The sequence below is a fragment of the Lepidochelys olivacea genome, assembly GCF_965140295.1.
Source record: "Lepidochelys olivacea isolate rLepOli2 genome assembly, chromosome: 5".
NCBI lineage: Eukaryota > Metazoa > Chordata > Testudines > Cheloniidae > Lepidochelys > Lepidochelys olivacea.
In genome coordinates, this window is record NC_140415.1 from 72,250,400 (window position 1) to 72,274,912 (window position 24,513).

General features: G+C 40.4%; 1 protein-coding gene across 4 annotated transcripts in view; it reads left to right on the forward strand.

The window, feature by feature from the left end:
* The window catches only part of APC (APC regulator of WNT signaling pathway), a 191,089-nt gene that overhangs the window by 35,620 nt on the left and 130,956 nt on the right, over positions 1 to 24,513 (forward strand). For all 4 annotated transcript variants that reach the window (XM_084627702.1, XM_084627701.1, XM_084627704.1 and 1 more), the window contains one exon: positions 13,166 to 13,318. In XM_084627702.1, the coding sequence (XP_084483828.1) occupies positions 13,184 to 13,318 (135 nt within the window). In that variant the 5' untranslated portion in view covers positions 13,166 to 13,183. The remainder of the gene's footprint in view (positions 1 to 13,165; positions 13,319 to 24,513) is intronic.

Below are 24,513 nucleotides of genomic sequence, written 5' to 3' on the forward strand. Positions count from 1 at the left end.
GCCTAGGAGAATGGGCTGTGCATTTGGAATTAAGAGCCTTTAACAAGTTGTTGTGCTTATGCAATTAATGATTTTCTGTGACTTACAATCTGGTCAGATTTTCTGGGGGACAGTGAAAGGCACTGCTGTGACCTCAGGAATATCTGTCAAATTTATGTTTTCTACTCCAAATCATGGAGGATTTAGAACTGTACAAGTTTCTTTAATTTAGAAAAACTATCTTGACAGAGCCTTGGCTGGGATGATTTAGTTGGTGTTGGTCCTGCTTTGAGCAGGGGATTGGACTAGATGACCACCTGAGGTCTCTTCCAACCCTAATATTCTATGATTCTATCATCTTTTTACTAATCTTGTTCTCTGAAATAGCTGTACATTTTTGTTCAAGCTTTCTCAAAATTCAACCCAAACAAGAAAAATTTCAACCTGAATAGTTAGTTCATCAGTTATAAGCAACTGAAAACAAAGGGTTACAATGGAAAGTGTTGGCCAGCCTTAACTACAGGGATCATTACTAATCCACCTATAATGTCATATATGAAATTTCATATTTTAGATTAAACAAGTTGTGTTTTAATTTGACATTCTGTAACATTTTGTTGCCTCTGGATTCTGACAAGGCCAAGACTTATGTATTCTCAGCATGTTACATTGAAAAATTTGAAGCCATTGGTAACAAAAGTAGTTGTTTAGGCTGATAAATCACTAAAGGAGTTTAAAGAAATATTTTTATGAAACCAAAATTCAGAGCTCCTGGTGTATCCCAGACTGTCAAGACTGGGCTGCTTAAACAGAACCTATTCAGATTACAATATATTGAATGTTACTTGATTTCCGACAAAAAAAAAGAATTGACTAATGCAGACTCATAAGATTTCATAGAAGTCAATTGTTTTTGTTTCTATCTATTAGGATTTCAATCTAAAAAATCCTCTAAGTTACAGGTTATAGAGTTCCTTGACAATTCTTTTACTATTCTACACTGACAATTGTAGAAGTCCTTATTCAGATCTAACGCTGTATACATCTAAAGCAGTGCTGCTGAAGAATCTTCAGTTTAGTGCCGGACAAAAAAAATCTGACTTCTGAAGACCTTTGTTTAGCTGTCTGAATTATGCAAAGTGGTCATTCTGCATGGAAGCAGACTGTCAGAAGGAACACTGTTGTGGTTTTATGTTGCTAGGAGAATTCTGCAGTAAAATGGAGCACTTCCAGAGCGATGACTAAATATTAAAGAAATGAGACAGTTTGATGGAAAGAGACACGGTGTTAATCACTGTTTAGTTTGTATACTATCTTTCATATAAAATCTCCCTGTACTGTTTTATTAATTGTACACAGATACAGCAAAAGGGAATAGTGTGGTCACAAAATGACTTGGGTGGCAAGTTGGGAGTAGAATCTAAAAGTAGCTAGCAAAAGCAAGAGAAGAGTTGGGAGGAAAATCTGCTGATCTAAACTGGAGAGAATGAAGGCATGAATAACAGTGAGCAGATGGAGAATAGTAATAACATGTTCTTAGTGCTTCATCCATAGATCCCAAAGTGTTTAACAAAGGGAGATAAGTATTGTTAGACCTGTTTTACAGACTGGGAAACAGAGAGAGAGGTGAAATGACTGACATCAGGTCAGCGCTAGAGCCAACAATAGAATTTAGGTCTTCAGAGTCCCAATCCAGTGCCCTGTCCACTGCATTGTGAGTAGATAATATGGGCAATATTATGGAGGTTACGGTAGTTCTTGAAGAAATTGTTGATGTGATGAAAGGAGATTAATTTGGGGTCAAGGAGAATGCCCGTTTCTGGGACATGTGGTAAAAGCCACAGATGGTTGAAATGGTGGTAGAGAAGATGTTACTGAAAATATGATTAAAAGACCTCAGACTTAAATACTCAGCTAGAGGAAGCTGGAACAGGAGTTCATTGGTGAAAAAGATACATGGAAATAGGCACAAAGTGTAGTATTTCATTCTGGGTCGTATATTGTCCTCATCACTGTAGTATCTGGGAGTGTTCCAGAGTGCATTAAGTGACATGACTAACATCTGTCACATGTGGTTCATTCTTTCTCATATAATTTCCCCCACGTGGAGTGGATGAATGTAGTGTAGTTTTTTTTAATAGGGACACACTGGTAGGTATTCTATTACCAATGCCAACATTAAAAAAGCTTGCACTTGGAATGGAAGGTGGGGAGGTCTGATAGTCCTTAGTTCCTGTGAGAGTTCATTCCAAAGTCTGGACCAGTCCCCAGGAAGGCTCTGGTGTCTACAATACGCCTTTTTACCTTTGTGATATACAGTTCTGTTGTGCCTGAGGGGCAGTTTTGTGAACCACTGTTTCATCTGAGATTTAGATGATCTTTTTAGGTATCTTGAGCCCAGGCCATTGAGTACCTTGACGATGGGGATCAAGATCTTGAACTTAGCTGTGTTCTCTGGGAAGCCAGTGTAGAGAATATGTAGGACAAGTTTGATAAGCTCACTATAGCCCGTGTTGCTAAAGAGATGTGCTCCTGTTTTTCTGTACTAGTTGCAATTTCCTAAGGGCTAATGGCTGCATGCCCAGGAATATTGAATTGCTGTGGTTAGATGGGAGGTGACAAAGCTGTGTATTATTGAGGCCAGGTCATCGTCTGCCAGATTGGAATAGTTTCCCTGCCAACCAGAGGTGATAAAAAGCATTACTCATGGGTGCTGCTATGTAAGAGCTTAGTGTCAATGAGCAATCCAGGAGTACTACTAAACTGCAGATGGATCAGAGAGGAGAAAGTGGTAAATATATTTTTCCATTTCAGCTTGTTAGTATTAGAAGGCTGAGACCAGTCCTTGAAGGACTCTGTGGATTATGGATTTTGATTGTAATGGATTTAGTTTTAAATGGTCTGCAAAAATAATTTTCTTATTTCTGGTTGATTTAGGCTTTCTTAATAAAAATCCTTACCTCAGATTGCTTAATTTCAGTTTGATATTTTTAATGATCTCTGAACCAATAAGCATTTCTTTGACTTTATACTAAATTGAGAAATCTGTGCAGTAGCTCACAGCTGTTCCACTAATGTTGCTTCACTTTCTAAATTAAAGATCATGAAAATTTGAAATACTCCAGTAACTTCTGGTAGTTCTGCTCTGGACATAGCAATTTAACGTTATTAGAGTGCTTGGCATTTTTAAATGCCTAAATTTGGAAATAATTGGGGCCTGGGATGTATGTAGCAACTTAGTTTTTAGACTGTTGCAAATTTTGTTTAAAAGGGTTCTGTAAAACAATGTACTCTGTATTTTTGTGTGTATTTTTTCTGATTAACAAATAATCACAACAAAACATTCTACACATCTGCAGGATTGTGGTCTCTGCGATGACAGATCACAGACAAGATATAAAACTGAAGAACGGCACAGGTTACAGCGGTTATGCATTGGCCTCAGGTTACAATATGTATTTTTGGTGGCATAAGGGTTTGTTGTATTAAAATTTGAAATATGGACATTCAATTTTGTATAAAATGCTAAAGAGAATGAGTTTTAGGAATGATTTGAGAGAGACTAAAATGGAGGCTGTATAAAAATATCATTGTACACAAAAAGTTGGGATGGCTGGGAACACTGTAACATTGAATTTTAAAGCACACTAAAAATTTTTAAAAAAATTGTCCTATAATCTTTACGAAAAACCAAAACAATCAGTCTTGCACAGAATCATTTTGCTTATTGTAAACTACTCAGATTAATTTCTTAAGTAATTCTAACCTGCCAGCAGTAGATTCTCACATCCTTTACCTAAATGTCATCTCACAAAGTTCATATCCAGTTCATTTTCTCTGCAGCCAATTAAAAATGCCTAGAAATCATAGCATGATAGTAAGCAGAGGATATCCCTTCCCAGTGTGCCACCCTTTCTCTACCCTTCCTGCTTCTCCCCCCCCCCCCCCCGCACCCTCCAATTAGGGCTGACGAAGACTTTCAAGAACACAAAGTAATGACAACACAGTTTTTTATGGTGTATTTAACAGTTGGGCTTTCTTAAACTCTTGTATGGAGATACGATAAAAAGTCAATGTAAAATATCTACATATATTCTAATTTCTTTTATGATGTAAAAGCAAATGTGTTATTTACATAGGATTAATATGTAGTTGATGCATCCTAGTTAACACTTCTGCTGTGATAAATCTAAGCTTTATTTATGGGCCCCTTCCAAATTCATGGTCCATTTTGGTCAATTCCACGGTCATGGGATTTTAAAAATAATAAATTTCATCATTTCAGATATTTAAATCTGAAATTTCATGGTGGTGTAATTGTAGGGATCCTGATCCAAAAAGGAGTTGTGTATGGGGGAGTCAACAGGTTTATTGTAGGAGGGGTTGAAGTGCTGCTACCCTAACTCCTGCGCTGCTGTTGGCAGTGGCGTTGCCTTCAGAGCTGGGCAGCTGGAGAGTGACAGCTGAAGGCTGAGCTGACGCCAGCAGCAGCGCAGAAATAAGGATGGCATGGTATGGTATTGCCACCCTTATTTCTGTGCTGCTGCTTGCAGAGCTGGGCCCTCGGTCAGCAGCTACCTCTCTCCAGCTGCCCAGCTCTGAAGGCAGCGCAGAAGTAAGGTTGAAAATACTGCAGCCCCCAAAAATAAACTTGGGACCCCCACCCATTTCGGTCAGGACCTCCAATTTGAGAAATGTTGGTCTCCCCCGTGAAATCTGGTCTTTGCTGTGCTTTTACCCTATACAGATTTCACAGGGGTGGGGAGGGAAACAGATGTCTCGGTCCTTGACATGTTTTTCATGGTCGTGAATTTGGTAGGGCCCTATTTATTTAATATTCAGACTCATTGTAAAGTATTTTGAATTATGATAAGAATTAAAGCCAAACCAGATGTATTTGACTGAACTGTTGTAACCTTATATTGTCTGCATTCCTATGTGAAGATTAGGTATTTAAATAATTGTTTCAGTTATAGAAACCATTTTACAAAAATAATTTTTTCTTTCTTTTTAATAATGAAAATATTTTTCAGTTCACTTAACTCAGGGAAACAGATAAATATTGACATAGTGTATAGGTAGACAACAGGCAGTTAAATTGATTTTGCTTGTTTGAAGTACTCTAGGGGGCACACCATCCAAGCAGCACAAAACTTGTTTCATAACTTCGTCCTTCATATAATTTCTGCATCCTTTCATATAAAATTGATCTGTGGACCAAACTTTGAAGATCTCATTCTGTTTCTATTTATTTGGAGAGTCCAACTGGAAGACTACTACTTAAGAGTAAGAACAGCTAGTTCCTGTACTGGGTAATAGAGAAGGGGTCGGCAACCTTTCAGAAGTGGTGTGCTGAGTCTTCATTTATTCACTTTAATTTAAGGTTTCGCGTGCCAGTAATACATTTTAACGTTTTTAGAAGGTCTCTATAAGTCTATATATTATATAACTAAACTATTGTTGTATGTAAAGTAAACAAGGTTTTCAAAATGTTTAAGAAGCTTCATTTAAAATTTAAATTAAAATGCTGATCTTATGCTGCTGTCCCGCTCAACCCACTGTCAGCCTGGGGTTCCGTTCACCTAGGCCGGCAGCAGGCTGAGCGGGAGTCAGGGCTGGGGTCGTGGGAGGTGCAGGGGTCAGGGCAGGAGGCTAGGGGTGTGTGAGGGGGATGCAGGGGTCAGGGCAGAGGGCTGGGGGTGTGGGCTGGGGTCGTGGGGGTGCTCCCAGCCCTCTGCCCTGAGCGGCTCATGGCAGGGGGCTGAAGGGGATATGCCCTGATTCCACCCCATGGCCCCGTCCCCATCTCTTCTCCACTTCCTCCCCGGAGCAGTGAGCGCGCTGCGGCTCTGCTTCTCCCTGTTGCTGGCAAGGGCCATCAGCTGATTGGCGGCAGTGAGGGAGAGGAGAAGGGGCAGGAACCCAGCATGCTGGGGGAAGAGGCGGGGCGGGGGGGAGCTTGCCTGCTCTGCAGCAGCAGCTGGCAGGACCAAGCTTCTTCACGCTGCCGGGGGTGGGGGGCATGGAGGGGCAGAGAAGAGTGGGCCCAGGTGGGCAGGATTTTTAATGGCATGCTCCTGCATGCCAAGGTCCCAGCCTGGGTTCGGCAGTGGGCTGAGCGGGGCTGGTAGCTGGGACTCGGCAGGCAGCAGCGTGCCATTAAAAATTGGCTTGCGTGCATGCTGTCTTTGGCACGTGTGCCATAGGTTGCCGACCCCTGTAATAGAGCTTTATAACTTGTCTAAAGTCTGGTCATGGTACCTTGCAGTGGTTGTGGGGGCAACCTTCAAAGTATGAACCAGTGCATTGTTACCTGCCTGAATTTGCAGCCACTCTCAAGCAATAGCTTAATTCTGTGACTGTGGAATTTGACATTTTTCTCAGATGCTACTGAATTCAGCATTTCTTCCATGAAACGTGCTGTTAGGAGGCCTCTGAAACTTTGTTTTTTTGTTGCCCTGCCCTTCTAGAACCAGGTAAAACCACCTGTTGCTCTCCAGCTTTCCTCACAAAAGGAATTAATTGGATTTCAGTGCCTATTCCTTGCACTGTGCACTGGAGCTAGGTGCTGGGGAGCTGGGATTTTGAGCTACAGGGCAGCTTACATTCAGAGAAATGAAAGCTCCCCTTTCCCTGATGCACATGCAAGAGAGAGACATTCTAAGACAGGCAAGAGATACAAATATATTAGTGTGCTATATTGTCAATGGAATAAATTAATGTTGCCACTGGATTTTGGTTGTTGCAGTGATATTAAGTCCTGTTGTGCTGTGGAGGACCTGAGACACGGGGTATTAGTAAGAGGGAGAAGTTACAGTATAGAAGAATAATTATTAAACTCTTGGGGAGAGAGACTGGATGATCAGGGTTTGTGTGCTAACCAGGAACCTGGGAAACCCAGATTCAATTCCCTGTTGTGTCCCAGGCTACTTGTTTGATCTATTTCTTCTACTACTACTAGTGTAGAGAGCTTTGTCTCTCTGTGCTGTAGTTTCTCCGTCCTCCATCTCCTTTTATAAAGTGCTTTGAAATTTACAGAAGAAAAGCACTGTACATTTAATATTAAGACCTGAAAAATGGAGTAAAGGTGAACGGAAAGGTAATTGTTAATGGACTGTAGGCATTAAAAATATTTTACAGACATTTTCATTAGAGAAAAATATACTCAGCCCCCTTAAGTGGGTGTGGGGAGAAGGGGGTTGTTTTTTCGGAAGACATGGCTGTGGAGCTATTTCTCACTCTGGTGAGAAGGTTTAGTGCTTCAGCTAGTAGGTGATAGGAATATTTTTGAAGCCCTGTGTCAAAAAAATGGCATCTATTGTATCCAAGTGTCGCTCCTGCAGAATAGACATGAAGAGAAGTGATCCTTAAATGGTCTGCAAGTTTTCTTATTGTGTTAGGAGTATAACTGGCACGTCCAGAGAGACATGCCAGTTTTCGGTACTTTTCGTCTTCCTCTGCAGATGGGGCACGGATCACTTGTAGATTTAAACTAGTGTAAATGTTGGATTCACTGTAACTTTAAGTCTTTAAATCATGATTTGAGGACTTCAGGTTACGGGTCTATTACAGGAGTGGATGGATGAGGTTCTGTGGTGAGCAATGTGCAGGTGGTCAGACTAGATCGGGGCGGGCAAACTTTTTGGCCTGAGGGCCACATCGAGTTTCCAAAATTGTGTGGAGGGCCGGTTAGGGGAGGCTGTCTCTCCCCAAACAGTGAGGTGTGGCCCGGCCCCTGCCTTCTGTCCGACCACCCCTGCCCCGCTTCTCTCCCCCGATGGCTCCCCCGGGACTCGTACTCCATCCACTGCCCCCTGTCCCTTGACCACCCTCTACCGCCCCATCCAACCCCCCCTCATTCCTGACTGCCCCCCAGAACCCCTGCCCCATCCAACCCCCCTATTCCCTGCCCTCTGACCACCCTGACCCCATCCATACCCCCGCCCCCTGACCACCACGCCCAACTCCTCTGCCCTCTATCCAACCCCCTCTGCCCCCTTACTGCGCTGCCTGGAGCACCGGCGGCTGGCGGCGCTACAGCCGTGCCGCCCAGAGCACCGGGTCAGGTTGCGGCTCTGCAGCTGCGCTGCCTGTCCGCCCAGAGCCTTGTGCTGGTGGCATGGTGCACTGATGCTGCAGGGGAGGGGGGGACAGCGGGGAAGGGGCCAGGGGTGACCCTCCCAGGCCAGGGGGTCAGGGGCCAGGCAGGAGGGTCCCACAGGCCGTAGTTTGCCCACCTCTGGACTAGATCATGATGGTCCCTTCTGGCCGTAAAGTCTGAGTCTATGATTATACTAGAAAAATTTGTAGTTCTGTTACCTCATTGAGCTGACTCTTGGTTGTCTGTTTTCTCAGAGGTTTTGGGCCCCCTGCAACAGAGGAGAAAGTGAATTGCTTGGGATTATAGGTTTTGGTGGATCATAACTGAGCCTTGGTTTTTCCTGATTGTGGAATTCACAGAAAAAGGTGGCTAACAATATTGTCAACACTGAAGATTCATGAGATTTGGCTTAAAAATCATGAATTTAAAAATAAAATGTAGAGTTCTTTTTATTTGCTTTTTGGCTTTTAAGACTTTACGTTACTCGTTTCACATTTTAAAGCTTTTCTCTACCTCTAAAAGCATATTTTTAAAAATCATAAAAGCTGAGGTTCTCATGTAAGAACTTGACTCCAGTAGCTAGAGCTTGAAGCAAAACACTAAATATTGCCAGACTGATAAAAATCACAAAGTTGGCAACACTGGTGTTAATCAGGCTGTAACATTTTCTTTTTTCCAACTGCTAAATTTGGTACTGGTCTGATTAGCTTAGCTGTATTTTTTCAGATTTGAAAGCAAAGATCTTAACCACAGTTGCAAACAGTGTTGGGCCAGGCATCATCTGGTTCAGCCTGCTCCTCAGGACAAGAGGATCTCTCTCACTTTATAGGTCACTGTATAGGGTTTCTATAAATGTCATTTTACTTTTTCAGTGAACAGGAAGTGATCATGCAAGGAGGAACTGTGCCTTCAGCATATTTCTGCCCTCACTTCCATGTGGCCTTGGTTTGCAAGACACACTGGAGTCTTGATGTATATTTTTGGAAATTTGATCTTATGTTTAATGCTTGGGAAGTCCCTATAGTTTTTTCTATAAATGAATTCTGAATTAGGGATGATGGTTTCTAGACTAAGGGACTCTTCTTTTTCTTAGGTTTGTTTTAAGGAATTATTTCCACCTTGCTGAGGAAAAAGGCATAGCTATTATGTCCGGTATTTTAGTGGCTCCATGTCTCCCCTGCATATACATACAATAATCCTCTGTTTGTGTGTGGACTGGTATGAGAGTTTCTTCACACAAGATTTTACAGAAATATAGGAGCAAGCTAATAAATATCAGTGTCTCTAAAATGGAGAAATTTGGAAACTGAAAAAATGTGAGTAGTAGAATTGAGTGAGAACCAGATTTTCTGTTTCATGGGAAATTCTACAAGTTCAAAAAAAAAAAAAAATCATTCCAGAAAAGAACAAACCAAAATTTTTCAGAATTTCCTGTGACAGGAAATATTTATCAAGTGTTTTCATGTCTATCAAAATGTTTTGTTCTGGTTTTGATTTTTTTTAAATTAAAGTCAATTTTTCATTTAGAAATTTATTTTATGTTATAGTGTTCTGTTCCAAAATGTCAAAACAGAATGTTTGGCCCTTATCAAAATGCATTCCTTCCCCCCCAATGAAAATTACGCACTTCCACAAAACCCTCAGCTTTCAATGAATCTTCAGTTTTTTGAGAACCCACACTCTTTAATTTTTATATTGGCTTTCTGGTTAATAGCAACAATTTGAGGCAATTAAACAAAATTGGACAGCTGAAGTCAATTTTTAAATTCAGCTCTGAGGCTTGCTGGCTCAGTTGAATTAATCTGAGAGCAGAATGGGGAAAAGCAAGCTTCAAATTAACCATGTGCTGCATTCCCCTCTTAACTTGGTTACTTGAGAGCATTCAGTACCTAGTCCTGCCACTGAGGGACTTTCCAAAAGGACTGATTTTATTACTGTGTTTTAGGGGTGGAACTTTTCCCCCTTTCATTTGATAAAGTGACCCCACAGTATGTTATGTCCAAAGACACATTAAAGGCTAATATCGTTTACTGGATTTGGGACTGATTATATTAAAACTTATAGCCAATTTGAGTTGCATTTAATCTACCTGGTTTACAACCTGTTTCAGATTTCACTGAGTTTTGGTATATTGAACAATCTTTTATTTTTTTTACTTTCTTTGTGATAAATATCACAAAAGGTACATTGCCTTTTTAAAAAGCTTTCATAATTAGAACTTTACGGATTTTAACACCCCTACCCCAAAAAAACCCCAAACAAACTCTGAGCTCATTTTTTATTTAAGAATCTTTTAATTAGGGTTATCCACTTACCATTCTTCCACTCTGTTCAGATCCTCTCATCTTCCATTTTTCTCCATTGAATTCTGGGGATGTTATAACTCTTTTATGCAACTAGTCCCACCTACTTCAAGGAGACTACATGCTTGAGTAAAGACCATCAGCATGAGCAAGACCGGCAGAGTCTGACCTTTGGTTTCATATTCATTACTCTCCCTCTCACCACTGACCAACCCAATTTATAAAATAAATAAATAAAATCTGATGCAGATGCTCAATACTCATAATACCACCACCTGTTGATTAAATTTAAAATGCAGTTCTTTAATAAACAGATGGCAAGGTGAGGTATCTGTCTTCCTGACATTTCAAAGGTGCAGCAAATGATCAATTAAATTTGCCACCTGGTGTAATCGTATAACCTGAAATGAACACTGAGATGCTGTTGACGTTACAAGCCTTAAAGACTGATAAAATACTGTTGTAGAAATTAGAGATGGAGAAGTCCATAGATCTAGTCCAGTGTAGGACTAGTGTGGGATTGCTCACTGTAGCTATAGAAAGAAACGGAACACTGCAGTTATTAGTTGTATTTCTTAGGTAGGCAGGTAGTTAACAAATAAATGAAATGTGTAAAACGAATGTAAAATGGGAGAGTGTGTGCACAGTTTTATATAAATATTGATATGTTCACATAACATCACATACGATAATCAAACAACCTATTTACCATCACTCTGCCTTTTAGGTAGAATTAACTTTTTATCAACACAGACTCCATTGAGCAGAGCTAATGATTTCAGAGTGCCTTAATTTCTCCATAATGGAGCCTCATTCCTAATGTGAGCACAGCATGGAAGAAATTTGGGATTTTTCTGGGACACTCTTGCACCCTCTCACTGCATCAGTTCCTCAAATGATTCATTCCCTTCTTAGCCCAGCTTCTTGAATGAGGTGAGATGATTGGGATGTGAAAGTTTGCTTCCTAAAATCAGAGGGTAAGAAGGTTTATCAGATAGCATCCATGTACTTTTATTCCTATTCCTCTGATCATCAGTGTGGGCTTTGTTTTCATCGAGTGAGCTAAATAAACTTAGGTCGATTAGAGAGACTTTTCAAAGTGTATACTGGAAATTTACAACAAATTAGTTTTTTAGATGGTCTTGGGTACAGTTCTGAAGGTACTGAATAGTTTGCAGACTGTACATGTATGCAGTGTATTCAAGGCAAGATTTTAAATCTGAAATTTTAGATTTAAGGCAATTCCCAAAGTAGCACAGTCATGACTAGAAGATGAATATACCAACTTCTAAGCCTTCTATATTCCTCTTTTGATTTGTGGGTTTAATGTCTTATGACATATTCAGATAGGAAATTCTTTCTGTAAGGTTGACAAGGTGATAAGATGGTGTGCATGTATGAAATGTTAAGCCTGGTATTTTTCTGCTGAATGGCAGATGATTAAGAGATTAACTGTCATTTTGAAATATATCAAATTTGACCAACCTATTTACATTACTTCATACTACTGAATGTTAGTTGCACAATTCTTACTGTGTGCTAACTATTAAAGTCATCATAGGACACAATTTGCTTTTGGTTTTGCAATATAATTATTACAAAATGGCAGAAAAACGTGCATTTGGATACGTGAATGGCAGTGGTGCTATCTTGGGCTGGAATCACAAATATCATTACTTTCCCACAAATGAAGATTACTGACCAATCCATGTAGATTTGCTAGTGGTATTGTTAATTCGTACTATTTCAATTACAGCTTCTGTTGATAAAAATGTTAGTAATAACAATATAATCAACCTTTTATTTTGTCATTTCTTACCTTTCCTGCTCTCTTCCTCCCTATTTTCTATGTGTAATATCTTAATTTTAAAAATAATCAGTTATTTCTGCTGCTGTGCAATCAGATCACACATAGTGTTGGAAATATATTGCAGGTCTCTAGAAGTACAGACTGCTACAGTTGCAAAACCTCTCTGTTGGGACTGCTGCTACATTTGATACTATTTTAAGATGTTTTGTGTTAAGTCTCTTGAATATTTATATTTGTTATCCTTTGACCTACAGTCTCCATAAGCCTGGTCTTGAGAGGTGCTGGTCACCCAGAAATCCCCAGTGGCTTCCTGAGATTTGTAGGTGATGAATGTCTTTCAGGAACAGTTTATAAATGCTTATTGATTGTTCTAAAAATGAGCTGTTAATAAGTCTTTACTCAGCTCATACACAAAGAGCAAAGAATATTATCCTAATGGCTTTCATACCACCTTGGCCACATCTTTCCTCTTGTTGCTTACATTGCAGTGATGAGCATGATATAAATATTTAGGTAATTGCCAATTTACTTGTCAACGCCTTGTGTGTAATGTGGAGCCTTCCCTGATGTCAGTAAGTCTCCCTAAGACTTAGAGCATTTTTTCCTTTCACTTACTTTACTTTTTGTCCTCACAAAACTAAGACACAAAAACATTCTCCCATACTTTCTCTCCTTCTTGTTTGTGTTTAACTTCTTGTACAGCAGCCATGTAAAGGATATTGCATCATATATCTAAATAAATATTTCCTGATCAATTTATTTATGTACTTTTAAGATTAGCAGATATAAAACTTCTAACAACTTGTCTTTCCTTCTTCCTTGAATTTGTCATACTGATTATAAATTTAGTAATTTAATAAATGTTCATATTAAACTTTAGAAACTGGGGAAGAGAAGAGAGGTAGAATTGCCTCAAAGTTCACAATGCTTTTTTTCTGAAACACTTGGACTAAAAATCTGTGGTTTTTTTAGGTTCAGGGGTAGCCCAGGATGGCTGCAGCTTCGTATGATCAGTTGTTAAAGCAAGTTGAGGCGCTAAAGATGGAGAACTCAAACCTACGACAAGAACTAGAGGACAACTCAAATCATCTTACAAAACTGGAAACTGAGGCATCTAATATGAAGGTATTAAAAGAGTGTTCCTGTGTACAGGGAAGCTTTTGATGTAACCTTTTGTTTTGGAATATTTCTGTATGAACATTTTAAGGGTTATTAGATGCTTAGGGATCTTATGTGGTTTTAGATTCCGACAAAAATCTTCTTGCAATATCTTTAAAGAAGTGTATTGATCAAGTCTAATTTCTTTCAAGAAAGTTTTCATTAAGAAAATAAAAACAATTTCAAAACTGTTTTTAGAACCATCTTCCAGTTTTTGATATCCTTTTATATTCTGGTGTGTATTAATGATTACTGCCTTTTTTCTGCGACAGTACTTCCTAGCAGGAAGTCTAGTCTGTTGACATAGTTTGACAAATATAGTTAAGATTAAGACCAACTTTCTATTTATAGTGCTACTGTTCAAAGTGCTCTAAAATATTTATGACGAATCGGATTGTCTTGAAATTGTGTACCTCAGAGGAGTACATGGTTTAGGTTAGTGAACTAAATTTGGGGTTATTTGAACAAAAGGTTCCTGAGATACAGCGCCCAGTATTTTTCTTTTCTTTTCTTTTCCTTAAAGTTCACTTATTCTGGTAGCCAATTTTTGGACACAGATAGATATAAACCATGGCTGAGATTGTACCAGGCTCTCCAATGGTTGAGGGTTATCCAAACAAAGTGCATGACGTCTGTTAACCTGTTTGGGGGAAATCAGATTACATATAGTTTGCTTCTCCAGCTAGGTGTTCCAGCACCTAAGATTCACAGGACCTGTGTAGCGCCAAGGAAATTTTCTAGCCAATGAATCTGCACTCCGCATAATCATTGTGAGTTCAAATCCAACCCAGAGCAGAATTTTGAAGTAGTAATAAAAATAATAATTAATAAAAAAAAAAAAAAGGAGGCATGTTGCTCCAACATGGAGTGTTTTCATTTTGGGGAAATGTAAGCTGAGTACAGCAGAATATTCAGAAGTCACCAGAACTATTTCTGAAAAGAAAACAAATTATACATGCAGTGATTGCTGGGAAGGGTAGGTGATTAGGGGTAGAAGAGTAGGTGGAAATAAGGAGAGGGAAGTTGGAGTGTAGTGAGGGAGGGGTTAAAAGGGATGGATGGGGAAGTGAGGGATTGGAGGGTTCAGGTGAACAGGGACTGAGAGGGATGGGAGATTGGGAAGCCTCCAGCCTCTCTCTGGCACTAAAATGCTGAACAACATTTGCTTGTTTGCTGCCTCAATTGATCACAATTCAGATGGCAGCTGTTTGCTAAGTAATTTTTCATTTTTATTATATAGCTTTGCAAAATTTGGTAACTTCCTCACTTTTGCTATTGAATGTAGTAATTTTTTTTAAAAGATACTTTTCATTGAACTCTCTTTCCCGTATGTAGCTTGAAAACTACACCCCCATTAGCGCAAGGCTTTTTTTTTGTTCGTTTGTTCTGGTCTAAACTGCCATCAGACATGATAGTTTGTCAAAGAATTGCATTTTTTGCCACTACAGATATATATTTTAATCCTTGCATTGCCCTTTTACAGTATATTATGAAAATATATCTGCTTTGGTTTGGGATGAAATCACAGCCTTTTACACCAGCTGCTTGATGCTAAATTCAGTTCTAGTCATGTTTTTTCAATGAATATTTAAGAGGAAAATTATATTTTAAAAAAAAACTTTAAAAATATCAAGGATGATATTTTCACAAGAGCTTTCCAGTATGTCATCTCCCGCTTCGTTCACTGCAGTCAGGAATGAGGAGTAGGGAGTAGCAGATACTTTCTCTCCTTAAGATTCTGGGATGAAATAAGGAAAACAAGAACACCTAGAGATAGGAAAGTGTTTCAGACTTACCAGACACTTAGAAGACAAAGGTCTATGTGAAAGATGGAGATCACCAGAAAGATCTAGGGACAGCATCATGGTAGGAATACTAAGCCGCCTTCTTTTGCAGAAGCTAGTGATAGGAACTGGCTTCTCACTAGCACTAACTGGGACCTCATGTTGTGTGCTGTCTTTTCCCTCTTTATCTTTGATATTGGCACTTGCTTGTATATGAAAAAGTTGTCTAGCCCTGCTTTGATTTATTTTGCAGGCTGATCAGTAGTATTGGTTGCCCTTATGCAGTAAACCTGGGGATGGGAATGGCCTTGGGATAATCTTTGGGTGAACTTGGGCTGCATGCACCAAAGATATACTTTAAATTCTTTTTTCTTAATTTTTCTTTCATGGTCTTTAGCAGTGGCTAAGACAGTGATTTTGTTCCCTTAGAGGAAGCTACTTGCCTTCACAGCTAAAGTCAGTGTTTGTATAGCACAAATGCCATGATGAAGTATGGATGAAATGTTTATAAAGAAAAATAATTAGCAGGAGTAGACACAGAAATGGAGTGGATGAAAGCCCTGTCAACACCATATGAACAAGTGAAATTCCAAATACTCCGTCTCAAAGATTAGTCTCTACTTTGGGATGTATTCTGCCATTGTTCATGAGTTGATGTAGAGCTTTAGCAGACCTGACACCAAATAAAACCCCAAAGAGGAGAAAATACCAAAAGAAAAGAATAGTTGAGATCTCCTGGGTTTGTAGAATTTTTACAGAAACATAGTGATAGTCTTTTACATCCTCTATTTGACCTGTACTAGAATAATCACAAATAGATTTTATCTATTCTCTGGATTGTTATTTAAATTTGTCACTTTGACCTACAGTTTTGTGGATAAGCCTTTAATATTAGCAGATGCAGGGAAAATCTATTTATCACATTTTTGTGAGTATATTTTAAAGAAAGCATTTTAAAAAGTTAATATTTTAAAGAAATTGGTAATTATGTAATTCTAAGTGATAGCTGAGAGAGAATTGGGTGCAGATGTCTCATTCTTAATAATCTGCCAGTTTCAAAAAATGCAAGGGTTTAATATTAGAATTAAAAGTTTATAATTAGCTAATCTTACAGATACAAAGTCTGAAAGAGGAAACTGTTTCTGTGTACAGGTGACTTGCATCATACACGCATTTAACTTATACGAATTCAACTATATGCGCTCGGGGGGGATCGATCTAAGTTACGCAACTTCAGCTACTTGAATAACAGAGCTGAAGTCTACATACTTAGATCTACTCACCGCGGTGTCTTCACTACGGTGAGTTGACTGCTGTCGCTCCCCCGTTGACTCTGCCTGCGCCTCTTGCTGCAGTGGAGTACAGGAGTCGACGGGAGTGCGGTTGGGGGGTCGATTTATTGCGTCTAGACTAGACGCGATAAATCGATCCCCACTGGATTGATCGCCGCCCGCTGATTCAGCGTGTAGTGTAGACAGCCTCTACATTCTGTTGAAACCTCCTGCCGAAGAGGGATAGCCTTCTGATGAGAAGGAATTCAAAGCCAGCCAAGATTGGCTTAACAGTTTTAGGAACTGCTTCAGCCTCAAAAACGTGCAGACTACTGGTGAAGCTGCATCTGCTAAAGAAGAGGCAGCAAAAGCCTACCCCGAACAATTAAAGAAAATCATAGAAGAAAAGGGCTATCTTCAGGAACAAGTTTTTAATGCTGACGAGACTGGGCTCTTCTGGGGGAAAAAAAATGCCCAACTGCACTTACACTTCAAAATCAAAAAGACAAGCTCCTGGCTTCAAAGCAGCTAAAGACCATATGACTGTATTGTTCTGTGGCAATGCAGCTGGGCATTTAATAAAGCCGAACTTGCTCTGCAAGGCTGCAAATCCCCGTGCCCTACAAGGCAAGAACAAAAATCTCCTACCTGTGTTCTGGCAATCAAATAAAAAGGCTTGGGTGACAGCAGCATTATTTCTGGGTTGGTTCCACAAGTGTTTCATTCCAGAGGTCACGCGGTACCTCAAAGAGAAAGGACTTGACTTTAAAGTGCTGCTAATCATAGACGATGCTCCTGGCCACCCTGCGGCACTCTGGTTTGCGATTTAAGGGATTTTCAAGGGTAATTTTGACTATATGCGATTTTTGCCTTACACGCTGACTTTAGAACCTAACCCTAGTAAGATGCGACTCCACTATATATCTATAAAGAGAGCTACAATGATAAATGAGACTGGATGTGCAGTATTGTAAGGAGTGCTACAAATGATCAAGGAAACAATCTCCAACTTATTTTTTAAACTTTCATGGCATTTCAAGAATTAACTGTTTAAAAAAAATACAAACCCCTCTTCAAACCAATTATAGTTTACAGAAGAGATGCAAGTGCTGCCATTGGCTGTGTCAAATGAGATGCAGCAGTGCAAGAAGGTAAAATATGCTCTGTAAATGAGCAAATATGGTGTTTAGTGATCAAGACTGCTTATATTGGTCCATAAAAACTGAAGAAAGCTTGAAGATTCTAGAAGATGATAAAACATAAAATTCAGACTATTGATAAATTTGGAAGGAAACTGGAGCTTACAGCTTTATTTATTCTTGGTAAAATCCTGTAAAATCAATAAAGAAACAAAAAAGCAGTATAGTGTGTGACAAAGTTCCTTCTCTACCTTGGTGGGTCTTGCGCTTATTGGCAGATTTGCTTGCCTTGGAGCTGCATGGCAGCCCTCAGTTCGGCTGTTTTCGTGAACCCACACTCCAGGTCAACTCCTGTGTCTGACCAGGAGTTGAGAGGTTTGGGGGGAACCCGGGCCAGCCCTCTACTCCGGGTTCCAGCCCAGGGCCCTGTGGAATGTAGCTGTCTAGAGTGCCTCCTGGAACAGCTGTGCGACAGCTACAGCTCCCTGGGCTACTTCTTCATGGCCTCTTCCCAACACTTTCTTTATTCTCACCATAGGACCTTCCTCCTGGTGTCTGATAATGCTTGTACTCCTCAGTCCTCCAACGGTATGCATTCTCACTCTCAGCTCCGAGCACCTCTTGCTCCCTGCTCCTTACACATGCTCCACAAACTGAAGTGAGCTCCTTTTTAAACCCAGGTGCCCTGATTAGCCTGACTTAATTGATTCTAGCAGCTTCTTGATTGGCTGCAGGTGTTCTAATCAGCCTGTCTGTCTTAATTGTCTCCAGAAGGTTCCTGATTGTTCTGAAACCTTCCCTGTTACCTTACCCAGGGAAAAGGGACTTACTTTACCTAGGGCTAATATCTGCCTTCTATTACCCTCCTGTAGCCATCCGGCGTGACCCTGTCACAAGTGTTAAAGTTGTCCACACCCTTTTTCATCTGTAAGTATAGTACTCTTCTTGTCAGACCTTAGTTTTATTTAAAGTTTTTTAGAAATATATGTAGCATTGTAGTTTTACTGGAAGATTAAGAAGGGGCAGGTATAGTGTTGACCCTGCCTAGCTACCTTGCAGTAAAAACTACAGGTGTCTTGGCTGCACTAGGATTTACAGCAGGATAGCTAAGGGGCATTAGTTATCCTACTGTAAAAAACAGACTTTTTATATATAGATAGATACAGCCTTAGTGTTCTACGTATGACTAGGTTTCACCCCACTTTTCAGTTTATAGTATTCTGCATAACTCTTCTAGAAATTCAACAGCTTCCATTTCCTTTCTCCTCCATCCACATGTAGCTATAGTAAAATGTCAAGCATTTCACTTAAGTCTAGGAAACAGAATTAATTTATGTGAGCAGCTATCTGCCTACCTTTGTAGGGGGTTAAAAGCAGAGGTAAGAGTGCAAGCTGGATTCTTTCTCAATACATAAGAGGTTTATATATTTAATTCTCCCATCTGCTTTCCCTCAGTGTATTCCCTTTATAAGAGTTAATATACAAGACAAGATTTTTCTCTGGTACACTGATGTATATCTGGAGTAACTCCACTGAGAGCAGAATCTGGCCCTCAATATTTACTGTGACTGCATTTCTTACTATACAGTATAAACTTGAGGATGACCATTTTATTGCTGTTTGTGCACAATTGTGGTTATGTTTTAAGGGTGCCCTATCACTATTGTTGTTTGGACTGATTTAAAGTGATGATTTGGAGCAGTACTCCAAATGTGTGCATACATTTTTTTCCTTTGCTGTCAATCCAAAAGTTGCTTTTTCATTTTCTTCATAGTGCTAAATGTAAATTATATTCCCATGTTAAAAACAGAAGTAGTAGAGAACAAAGCACGTTTAGTACACAGTTTGTTAGATCAGAATAGAAACACTTGATGAAATTAATAAACAAAAGTAAGTTGAAAAAAATACAGGATGTGTATGTTCTACAGAGTTTCAATGTAAATAGCTTTTAAACTCTAGTTAGCTAAGCTCTGCCAGAAAGTCATTGGTTACTTTTTCATTTCAACACCATTCCTGTTAAATACTTTTTTAAAAGCAGAAAAAATACACACCTTGCTGATAACATAGTTCAATAAAACAGAGCTAGTGGCAGCAGTAGAGTGTAAAAATAAAGTATTTGGCACCTCGATCAGTGATTCTGCTCTGTTAATCATGTTTAAGGCTGCGAATTTGTCACAGAAGTCTTGGATTCTGTGACTTTCCCTAACCTCTGTGACTTCTGCAGCGGCCAGTGTGCCTGGCTCATAGGCAGCTCAGGCAGCCCTGCGCCAGTCGTACCGGCCGCTGCTGGGGCAGTCTTGGGCCACCGCATCACGTTCCCCCAGCAGTAGCAGAGTTACTGTGGGAGGGGGCAGGGTTGGGGCACAGGACGGGGTGAGATGGGCTCTGAGCGGTGCTTACCTGGTGGGCTTCACATCCCCCTCACTCAGCTCCGGGGGGGTGGGAGGGGAAAGGCAGCTCTGTGCACTGCCTCCACCTGCAGACACTGCCCCTGCAGCTCCCGTTGGCCACGGTTTCTAGCCAATGGGAGCTGCGAAGCCAGCAGTCTGGGCAGAGGCAGTGTGCAGAGCTGCCTGGCCACGCCTCTGCCTTGGAGCTGAGCGAGGGGGATGTCGCCACTTCCAGGGAGCCCCCCGATAAGCGCTGCCCAGAGCCCACCTCACCCCGTCCCGTGCCCCAACCCTGTGTGCCCTCCCACACCCAAACTCTGCTGCTGCTGCGGGAGGAGGGAAGGCATGGAACCAGATAGGGAGTCTGCTGGCCCCGCCAACCCCCTCCCAAGGCCAGTGGGGGTCCTGGGCTGCATGCCGCCACCCGTGGCACCGCCCCTCCCCCCCAAGCACTAGCGGCACCCCCAGGCAGCCCCTCTACCCCTAACTAAAACTTGTGGGCTATAATAGAAGTCATGGACAGGTCAGAGGCTGTGAATTTTTATTTACTGCCTATGACCTGACTTTTATTAAAAATACCCGAGACTAAAACGTAGCCTTAATCATGTTATCTGTTTCAATTACAAAAAGTTAAATTCAGAATATTAATGTTGATCTTGATCTGTATGATATTTGGTGATGGGAAAGAGGATATTTTATTCTATATACACTTGCCAAAAATTCTCAGCAGTTGAAAGACTAAGAATCCACAGGGAAAGGAGGCAGTAAGTGTTAACATATTTCTTAATACAGCTACTTTTAGATAAAATTCTGCTATTGTGATTCAGAAAGTGACATGTTTTACGGTGCATTCCTTAACATAAATTCAAAATACATTAAAATACATTGTTATCCTGATCATTTCTTGCTCTGTTTCTGATCACTATTGAGATGCATTCTAGCATATTAACTTTGAGCTGTCTTTAAATTTTAGCATTAAGACAGTTTTAGTGCAAGTTATAGGAACATTTAATTTACTGAATGCATTGTTTTGTGTTCCTCTTTGACATGAAATTACTTTATTTAATTGTTGTCTCATATCAGATATAAATAAGGGGCACAACATTAACAGGTAGGGTGGAATTGGACCAGAAGGTTTGCTTTAATTACATAATGAAAATAAAGAGACAATAATAGTATTTTGACCATCAGGAACTATTAGTTATCCTACTAGTAGAGAGATATTAATTTTTTAAAGCTTTTTAAGTTTTTTATGGCTTCTGTGAAGGACAGGAAAGATATAAAGTAGCAATATTTAAAAATTAATGCATTTGTCAAAACTAAGTATGAATACTTTATTTAGCATAACTTTATTTGTGAATATTTACCTTATGTTTATATAATTCAGAAGCAATCAGGCCAATGTACATATATGTTATACATTGAACAATATATTTACTTACAACATAAACAGTGAATAAATATAAGTTATTGTCCAGTGTGAGTAAATATGACTTTGTTACCTTTCTTTCTTCTTCTTTGATTGTGGTTATTCCTTTATGGTTTACTTCACCAATAAAACATTTAATTTAGAAAAGGACAATAGTTGGTGAAAACTGATGCTACCCTTATGCTCAACGGTAGAGTGCTGACCTTTGTTCCCTTTCCCATTCACTACAATCCCTACTGCATCTTCTCGTATCCCTATAAATTGCTGAGGGGCATGCATCCACATCTCCAGTTCCCTCAGTCCTGATCTCTTTTGTGTTACAGCTAGACTAAGAAAAGTGGTTGAGCCTAGATTGGGGCTTGCTATGATCTTGTAACTAACCCTGATCTAATCTTGAACACTTTTTTCTAGTGTAAACAAACTCTTTGCTTGCTTCAGAGCACCTAGCAGTGGGATGACTTTAAACGGGCTATTTGGCTGTTCTGCAAATGCAATAAGTAAGGATCTGATTCTGTCACAGAGGTCATGGATTCCATGACTTCAACGGACTTCTGTGACATCTTCAGCCTGCCTCAGCAGCAGGGCTGGAGTGGTTGTCAGCCCCCACCCAGGAGCATCAGCTGCTGGATCAGCCACTGCTGGGGCCAGCAGAGCAGTAGCAGAGGTCCCCAGGGCTGGGTCAATGCCACAGGAGGAGTGGCGTGGGACTGGAGCAGCAGCTGGAAGTCAGCCCCCACTAGGGATTCTTAGTAAAAGTCAGGGGTTTCTTAGTAAAAAATAAAGGATAGGCTGTGCGCTTTGTGAATTTTTGTTTATTGCCTTCAACCTGTCTGTTACTTTGCTAAGGTTACGTTTTTGTCATGGGTATTTTTAGTCAATAAGACCTTCTCTGGTACACTGCTAGCAGAACCTTCTCACAGCTAAGACTACCAGGAGGACAGTCTCCAAAAGGAGATGCCTCTTGTGTTTGAGGCCCTACTAATGGGCCGCCTTGTTGGTAATGGGAGTTTGAGGCAGCTTCCTTTTGTGGTGGACCATGGCTAGAAGAAACTCAAACACAGATCCCATTCACCCCCCGCCCCTTCCCAAAAGGGGAAATTCCAGTGGAGTCTAAAGGAATTTTTTTTCTCCTAAGGCAGCAGACATTTCTTTGGAAGCTTGTTGGAGATAATTCCCATGCAGGATGGCAGTATAGTCAGTGGAAGCCCGTTCAGCTTTATGCAAAAGTCTGAGCCCTAAAGGTAGAGAAACTAATGCAACCCATGGCACTTTTGCAAGCATGTGCAGTGATTGTGATGCCCTCTTTTTACTCTTAAAACTGCAGAGAAAATATTTTTGTTTACATACAGTGGAAGGTTTTGGTAGGGCATAGAGAAAGGAAAATCTACTTTTTAAAACTTGACCTTTAGATTTGGTAATAGTAAAATCTCCTGGCGATGTGGAAGGGAGAACTGTTTATTTTTAATTTCACATAATGGTTACTGTTCTAAACGTTCTACTAATATGGATTAGATTGGTATTAGGCAAACATGAGTGTTTTTATTTTCAGTGACCAAATACATTACAACTACAACTTCTGTAACTGAAGTGCTTATTTAAGATTTGAAGTTAATATGCTACGTTTTTCTTTTTGTGTTTTATTATGCACTAGTCATTAAAATTATAGACTCCAAAACAAACATTTGAGAATCTGGTTCCCAAGGCATAACAATATGTATGCTATAAAAGTTGTATCAGTGGTCCCTCTCAGTGGCTTTAGGAGCTAGGATACTGTACCCTTTTCTTAGGGGAAAAGTCAACTATATTAGTATAGGTTATGGTCTAGAGTAGTTTTCATGCAATCATACAATATCAGGGTTGGAAGGGACCTCAGGAGGTCATCTAGTCCAACCCCCTGCTCAAAGCAGGACCGATCCCCAACTAAATCATCCCAGCCAGGGCTTTGTCAAGCCTGACCTTAAAAACTTCTAAGGAAGGAGATTCCACCACCTCCCTAGGTAACTCATTCCAGTGTTTCACCACCCTCCTAGTGAAAAAGTTTTTCCTAATATCCAACCTAAACCTCCCCCACTGCTACTTGAGACCATTACTCCTTGTTCTGTCATCTGCTACCACTGAGAACAGTCTAGAGCCATCCTCTTTGGAACCCCCTTTCAGGTAGTTGAAAGCAGCTATCAAATCCCCCCTCATTCTTCTCTTCCGTAGACTAAACATCCCCAGTTCCCTCAGCCTCTCCTCATCAGTCATGTGTTCCAATCCCCTTAACATTTTTGTTGCCCTCCGCTGGACTCTTTCCAATTTTTCCACATCCTTCTTGTAGTGTGGGGCCCAAAACTGGACACAGTACTCCAGATGAGGCCTCACCAATGTCGAATAGAGGGGAATGATCACGTCCCTCGATCTGCTGGCAATGCCCCTACTTATACATCCCAAAATGCCATTGGCCTTCTTGGCAACAAGGGCACACTGTTGTCTCATATCCAGCTTCTCGTCCACTGTCACCTCTAGGTCCTTTTCTGCAGAACTGCTGCCGAGCCATTCGGTCCCTAGTCTGTAGCAGTGCATGGGATTCTTCCGTCCTAAGTGCAGGACTCTGCACTTGTCCTTGTTGATCCTCATCAGATTTCTTTTGGCCCAATCCTCCAATTTGTCTAGGTCCCTCTGTATCCTATCCCTACCCTATATACCCAGTGTATTTACTTCTCCTCGCAGTTTAGTGTCATCTGCAGACTTGCTGAGGGTGCAATCCACACCATCCTCCAGATCATTTATGAAGATATTGAACAAAACCAGCCCAAGGACCGACCCTTGGGGCACTCCACTTGATACCAGCTGCCAACTAGACATGGAGCCGTTGATCACTACCCGTTGAGCCCGACAACCTAGCCAGCTTTCTATCCACCTTATAATCCATTCATCCAGCCCATACTTCTTTAACTTGCTGGCAAGAATACAGTTATTTTGTTACCAGGAACTTTGTAGTCAAAAATATCTGTCATCTAATACAGAAAGAAGAAACTGAAGTAGATTCTTCAAAGAAATCACAGATAACAAAGTCTAGTCCAAAGTCCTGGAGAGCAATTACCTGAGTAAACTCCAAAAAGTGTATTTTTGGTGAACAGTTGATCCCTGCTTTGCATTAACTTAAA